We start from the raw sequence: 7,427 nt of genomic DNA on the forward strand, positions 1-7,427 counted from the left end.
TATAAACCATAGTTAGAACTTTAGCTTTTATTCTAGGTAAGGAGGAAACAGACTGATTTTTGAGCAGAGGAGTGGGAGGATATGACATGTTTTAAATGAATCCTTTCTGGCTACTGTGTTGAGAATATACTAGTCGGGGGGAAAGGCAGATGTCAGGTGAGGAGACTATTACAGATTTCCAAATCAGAGATGATGGCGGCCAAAACAGGCAAAATCCCACAAAGTAAGTTACCTAGAGAACTTGCAGAGAAAATGCACGTGTGTTTTTCACTAATAATTTTGCAGTTGAAAATTTTAGAGCAGAGACATTTGAATACTTTTCTTTTTAATGCTATTTCATAAAATTAAAATTCACCTTGATCTTCCCACTATGCAATGTTCTTTCTTCTTATAGATAGAATATGTAGATATCTAAATGTTCTTTACGACTACGGGGGGTTTAAGATACTCATGCCTAAAATTCAGAACTGTACGACTCACTCCTTTATTGTCTTCTAAAATAACCCTGAGAAATATACAATTTAAGCCCCTAGTAATCATAAAATGTTGAATAAACTATAAGATCCTTATCGAAAACGATTTGTTTTCAGGGCAGAGTCATCAAGAATTACCAAGGTCATGGGGAGGAAGCATGAGAGAGACAGCATCCAAAACAGAAGAGGGATTCTGAGTCTTAACACTAAGTCTACCCATTTTGATTCTGAACTGGCCGCAATGATTTTCCTTCACAAAATAAAATGGAGAAACACCAAACAGCAGTGATAGTTGCGACAAAAATCACATTGCTATAAACATCTGCTATAAATATTTATGCACAGTCTAAGAGAAAGCATTGCATATTGGAAACAGCAAAGTACACAGGCGGAACCGTACAGGCCTACTTACAAATTCCTAGCCTCATCACTTTCTGCAGAGGTTTGAACCAAATGCTTCCTTCAGTTTTGGAGTTTCAAGTTTTTTTCCTCTCTAATATAGCAGTGATATTATCTTGCTCGGGCCAGTATTGTATGAGGATTCAATAAAAAATAAATAATGCCTATAAAGAGGACTTACACAGCTCCTAGCATGTGGTATTTGTTTATTCATATTACCTTGCTCTCTGTAAAACAACAACAAAACAACCAAAAAAATAATAATCGTAGGTAGGTAGAACTACCAAAGCAGAAAAGGGCACTGTTCTACTCCCCAAACCAAATCAGGCAGGAACTGAAAGAATCTATGGCAGAAAGAGCAATAAGAAATGCAGACTCGAGGCTCTGTTAGACTATAAAGAGATTCTAGTTAACCTAATTATGATAAAGGGACCTTAATTGGCCTAGGGGAAACTCCTTGTGATAAAATTGTGAGAACACACAGATTTGTGCTGAATGCCTCTCAGAGAATGGAACCTGAGGGCATATTCAGACAATTGACAGTATTATAATTGATTCTGATAGAAACTTTAATATAATCACAGCAGAGAAAAAAATTAGACCATTAGCATGCATGTCATGATTGTTATTATATATTTGCATATTCTCTCTTGGTGGAATAAGACAGGAGTTTTAAGCAGTACATATATAAATTTTTATATTAGTCATTTATTAACTCTTAGGTTTAAGTATTATTCACAATTTGTAAATTTTTCTAAACCAATAGTATCCTGGCATTGATTTGAACTTTCTCACAAAATGATTGTCATTTGCATTCAATTCCCCCTGTGTCCCACCTGTACTGTCCCAAGGAATATTCCTGTACCATAATCTCCTGGAGGTGACACTACAAGAAAGGTGTGTGGAAGTTTTTCTGTGCTCTACTTGAGAACTGTCATACACCTCCAATGCTATGTAAAATGAAGTGACTGTTACAAACAGGACTCTTCAAATATAAATGCATTTGATGTGGCCCAATTCTCAGTTTTTCCCTGGCCATAACAGGGTTAATGTTTTGAAAAAATATTTTTTTAAAAAAGAAAACTGCAAAAATTGCTGCTACATCAAAAAACAACTTGATTACTATTAAAATTATATTTAACAGAGTTGCCATACACAAGCTTCTATTTTTCGGTTGGCTATACACAGATGTGGATCTAAAGGAGGAAGTGCGTGACTTTCAGCTTCTCTTGATAATTTTATGTTGATTACAAATTATGTAGATGGAAGGAATGTGAAATAAAGTGTAATGAAAGCCAAGAAAAGACAGGGATGGCATAGTTCAATGGCTGAGAAAACCAATTTTGGAATCAGAGAGACGTGTTCAAATCAGAGTTCTGCAACTTAGCAGTGTGACCTTCGGCAATTTATTTAACTTCTCTAAATTCGTATCCTCATCTTAAAAGGATGCTTAATACTCCTTTATCACTAGGTTAATATGAAAATTAAGTAAGAAAATATATAAAAGCTCTTGTCACAGTGTCTGAACATAATAATCACTCAAATATTATATTTGATCAACTATGTTATTACCTTTCTTTTTTTTTTTTTTGAGGAAGATTAGCCCTGAGCTAACTACTGCCAATCTTCCTCTTTTTGCTGAGGAAGACTGGTCCTGAGCTAACATCCATGCCCATCTTCCTCTAGTTTATAAGTGGGACACCCACCACAGCATGACGTGCCAAGCGGTGCCATGTCCGCACCCGGATCCGAACCTGTGAACTCCAGGCCCCCAAGGGCGGAAGGTGAAAACTTAACCGCTGCGTGACCAGGCTGGCCCCCACCTTTCTTTATAATAATAATAAGCACGCAAGTATTATTACTTATTTGTTGTGGTTGTTATTGTTACCCTAATTATTAAGAAAAGAAATAAAACAATTGATGTGCTATGTTCAATCCTCACTCTTGTCTAGTTTCAACTCACTTTCCCTCCAGCCCACTCCTTCTCTAAGAATGATAGATTGGAAAATTTTTCCGCATTGTGCTAAAAGATCGAGTGTAAGGCTGAGCTGAACAGAGAAAAGCAGTTGCCAACTCACTCTCGGAACAATATCCCGCCCCAAGGATGGATAAGTGAGTGATACAGACATGGGTCAAAGCCTTATGGAGAAGACCCACCTACAGATTTCTGATTATTGTTAATGATTTACAGTTCACTTGCTCCTGCTTCTTTTTTGGGGGGAAAAAAGGTCTTTTATTGACACAAAATGTTAAGTGCGGAGTTGGTTAGGATATAAGTGATTAAGTTTTCTTTTGTCTACGGTCCTACGTCTCCATCCCCATACACCTGATGAGTGAAAATGTTTCTGGGGGTACAAAACCTTTTTTGGAAAGAACAGTGCTCTTTGTTCTAATTCCTAAGCCTCCGTTTGAAAATTCGACTGCAATTCGCCTTAAAGAGCATAGAACGTTCCTTTGGGGTGGAATCGTGGGAGAATCATAAGGATCCTGCCACATTCAAGGCTTTCCTGGACAGCCGTGAGCAGCCCCAGATACTCACTTTTTAAACCCATATTAAGAAAGAGTAAGGGGGTGGCAACATGGAAGGAGCCGAGAGCAGGAGATGGAAGTGAGAGGCTGCAGGGCTCCGGGGTTCCAGGGGAACCCTACTGACCCCAGGTGCCGCTGGGGACTCTGGGGGAACCTTACCGACCTCAGGCGCCGCTGGAGTCCCCGTAACCACTGCTCGTCCGCCATTTTAGATTGCGATTCTCTTGACTTGCCACTTCGGGGCCACCGTCCCTACGACAACAGCGTAGGCTACCGTTGGTGCGTGGCGTGCTCGACGCCGAAGCGGGTGACGCGCCGAGACTCCCGCTGAGGTAAAGAGACCGCGGCTGAGGTGGAGAGACCAGAGGTCGCTATGGAAGACAAAGGGCACCTTGTAAAGGTCTATATGCTTAATGAAGACCAAGAGTGGGACAATATAGGCATCGGCTACGTCTCGTTCACTTATGTGGAGCAGTTCGAGGGCGTGGCCATGCTGGTTCGATCTGAGTCGGACGACTCTGTGATCTTGGAGACAAAGATAAATCCAAACGAGCCCTATCAGAAACAGCAAGGGACTTTAATTGTCTGGACTCATTCTGACAACCGTGATATGGCGTTAAGTTTCCAGGACGAAGGAAGTTGCCACGAGATCTGGGAAGCCATTTGCCGGCTTCAAGGAAACCCGACCATCGAAATCACACAGGACCTGTTGGAAGGACTCGGAGAGGAACCACCCGACGAAATGCTAGATCCCGGGAGTCTCATCGACCTGCCGAACTGTGAGCTCAATACGCTTGAACAGATTTCTGCCTTAGTTACCTCGGTTCTCACCTCGCCTAGACGTGAGGAAAGTCTGGCTGTGCTCTTGGAAAATGAGGACTATATTAAAAAGCTACTGCAGCTGTTCCACATTTGTGAGAACCTGCGGGATATGGAAGGCTTGCACTATTTGCATAAAATTATTAAAGGAATCTTATTCCTCAACAAGACCTCTCTGCTTGAGGTCCTTTTTTCGGAAGAGTGTATCATGGATGTGGTGGGATGCCTTGAATACGATCCTGCTTTGGCTCAGCCGCAAAGGCATCGGGAATTCCTGACCCAACATGCAAAGTTCAAGGAAGTTGTACCAATAACTGACTCTGAACTTAGGCAAAAAATACATCAGACGTACAGGGCACAGTACATTTACGACATCGTTTTGCCTGTGCCATCCCCGTTTGAAGAGAATGTTCTTTCCACTGTTATAGCTTTTATTTTCTTCAACAAGGTTGAGATAGTCAGCATGCTGCAGGAAGATGACAAATTTTTGTCTGACGTTTTTGCACAGCTAAGAGATAAGACTATCAATGATGACAGACGACGCGAATTGGTATTCTTTTTCAAGGAATTCTGTGAATTTTCTCAGAGTTTACAGCCTGAAAGCAAGGATGCACTATTCACGACACTGACAGAATTGGGAATTCTTCCTGCTCTTAAAATTGTAATGAGCGTGGATGATTTGCAAATAAGGTCAGCTGCTACTGATATATTCACTTATCTGTTGGAGCACAGTCCATCCATGATCCAAGAATTTATAATGGAGGAAGCCCAGCAGAGTGAAGATGATAACCTTTTCATCAATTTAGTAATTGGACAAATGGTCTCTGATCCTGATCCTGAGCTAGGAGGTGCTGTTCGTTCAGTGGAACTTCTTCGTGCTCTACTTAATCCAGACAACATGCTGGGGACACCTGGTAAATGTGAAAGAAGTGAATTTCTAAATTTCTTCTATAAGCACTGTATGCATAACTTCATAGCACCACTTTTGGCCGCCACTTCAGAAGAGATTTGTGAAAAAAAGAATATAGCTGGATCTGACAAAAGCAACAAATATTGCCTCAATAATTATCAAACAGCACAGCTGCTTTCCTTAATTTTAGAGCTGCTCACATTTTGTGTGCAACATCACACATATCACATTAAAAGCTATATTTCCAGCAAGGACTTGCTAAGAAGAGTCTTGATCTTGATGAATTCAAAGCACACTTTCCTGGTCTTGTCTGCTGTTCGCTTTATGAGAAGCATGGTTGGCCTCAAAGATGAATTTTATAATGATTACATCATCAAGGGAAATTTATTTCAGCCGGTTGTAAATGTCTTTCTGGATAATGGAAATCGGTACAATATGTTGAATTCAGCAGTTATTGAACTGTTCGAATACATAAGAGTGGAAAATATCAAGCCTCTTGTTGCACATATAGTTGAAAAGTTTTACAAGGCATTTGAATCGATTGAATATGTTCAGACATTCAAAGGATTGAAGATTAACTATGAAAAAGAGAAAGACCAGCAGAGTCAAATACAGAAGAATTTACTTTCCACGCTGTTTCATAAAGTGTTTCACAGCAGTAGCAAAGTCCTGGAGGAGAAGGAAGAAATGCGTTTTAAAGAAAGTATAGAGGAAGAAGAAGCAGTTAGGCCACCGTTGGAAGATGATTTTGAAGATCCTTATGATAAGTTTGTGGAGACGACAAACCCAAAAGAAAATGAAGACAAGGTAGATCTTCCGAAAAGAACGTCTTCTGGCAACTTCAAGTTTACTTCATCCCATTCTGCGAGTATCCCAAGCAGTAGCAGCATGATCCGCTTAGTGGATTATCCAGATGATGATGAAGAAGATACGGAAGAGGATACACCTCCTGGGAAAAGACCACATCTTAGCTAGTAAGATCTTTATGGGAGACCCTCAACGTTATTAAATTCTGTGTTACTAAAATTTTGTTAACATCAATTAGCTGAAAAATCTTAATCTAAAAGCTTTCTCATGTGAATTTATAAGTATACAATAAGTAGTAAAGATGCTCTCTCTTATCACCTAGAAGGGTTTGGTTTCGTAAAAACCATACTTCCCAGAATCTTTTTTGAAAAAGCTAACCAGAACCTGAGCCATAACTTCGTAGCAAGAAAAGCCCTAGTTTGAGGGGAATAAACAGGTTGATAATATAATATTAATTTTTTCTTTTGTTTTGTTACAGGGATATATTTCAGAAACAACTTTAACAGTGCAATTGCAAAGCTTATAACATTACTTGCCCAATAGTTCTAGCTATGGTTTTCTTTCCTTCAGTTGCTTTCTTTGAAATAAAAATTTATGTTTATGTTTATATGAAACACCAAGTCAATTGTACTAAGAAATAAAGTTAAGCTATTCGTATTTCTGTGAAGATTTAACAAAAATTTAAGCCTTATGCGTGATAACTGTGTTATTTCATGAATAAAATTGAAGTAACTTTGTGTGTTTTCATCAATAAAAAAGGAAGCTGGATTCAAAATGTGCAGTTGTTAATATGAATTTTTTTTTTAGATAAGAGATGCCAAAGATCCATCCAGTCGTATTCTAAAAAGATGTTCTCTAGGACGTTGGGAGTGGGTAGAAGAGAATGCTTTCACCTGCCTCGATTGTGAAAGATGCTTGGAAGTCATTTCTTGATTCATTAATAGAGGTTTGTCTGTCTCCAGAGAACCAGGCCGGTTTTAAAGTGTCATTTACAAAGACTAACATACAAAAAATAGTGCTGAATGAAGTGGCATTTGATATCTAGAAACCATTTTGAACCAAGAAAAATTTACTTAAGTGTAAAATTCCACCCGCAGTATAAGTTTTTCCTATAAACAAACGAGGGGGTTTATATGACAGACTATGAAAGATGAAAGGTGCTTTATTAAAGAGTGAATGCAAATGAATTTCTGAGAATAAGTTGTAGCAAAGACTTAAGAGGTTTTATTTTTAAAGGAGCAAGTTAACTGGGTCCATTTGTCCTGGAAAAGCTTCAATTGAAGTAGTTTCTCCTGTTCTGAGGTTTTTAGGGTTAACTTTAATTTTGACCATTGTTTGAACAAGATGGAACATCTGTGTAGATATTAAGTATAGTTTTCCATCAGACAGATATTTATTTTGTATTAAAAATACTACTGTACTTGTTTTGTACCGTTTGGTGATATTCATGCTGAACCATAAAATTCAGGAGTTAAAAAGTGACCCTCTAA

At 38.8% G+C, this 7,427-nt stretch overlaps 1 protein-coding gene across 1 annotated transcript; it reads left to right on the forward strand.

The window, feature by feature from the left end:
* The first annotated feature begins 3,774 nt into the window (after positions 1 to 3,774).
* On the forward strand, positions 3,775 to 6,105 carry PPP4R3C (protein phosphatase 4 regulatory subunit 3C). The gene is made up of 2 exons (XM_046672895.1): positions 3,775 to 5,276; positions 5,436 to 6,105. The coding sequence occupies exons 1-2, from the start codon at positions 3,775 to 3,777 to the stop codon at positions 6,103 to 6,105; spliced, it is 2,172 nt and encodes a 723-aa protein (XP_046528851.1).
* Positions 6,106 to 7,427: the final 1,322 nt, after the last annotated feature.

This window comes from Equus quagga, chromosome 10, assembly GCF_021613505.1.
Source record: "Equus quagga isolate Etosha38 chromosome 10, UCLA_HA_Equagga_1.0, whole genome shotgun sequence".
Lineage (NCBI taxonomy): Eukaryota > Metazoa > Chordata > Mammalia > Perissodactyla > Equidae > Equus > Equus quagga.

Bases quoted from the DNA above. Each gene is read 5' to 3' on its own strand.
- PPP4R3C (XM_046672895.1), top strand. From the start codon at position 3,775: ATGGAAGACAAAGGGCACCTTGTAAAGGTCTATATGCTTAATGAAGAC. The intron at 5,277-5,435 runs CCTCAATAATTA...CACTTTCCTGGT, and splicing joins GACAAAAGCAACAAATATTG to CTTGTCTGCTGTTCGCTTTA.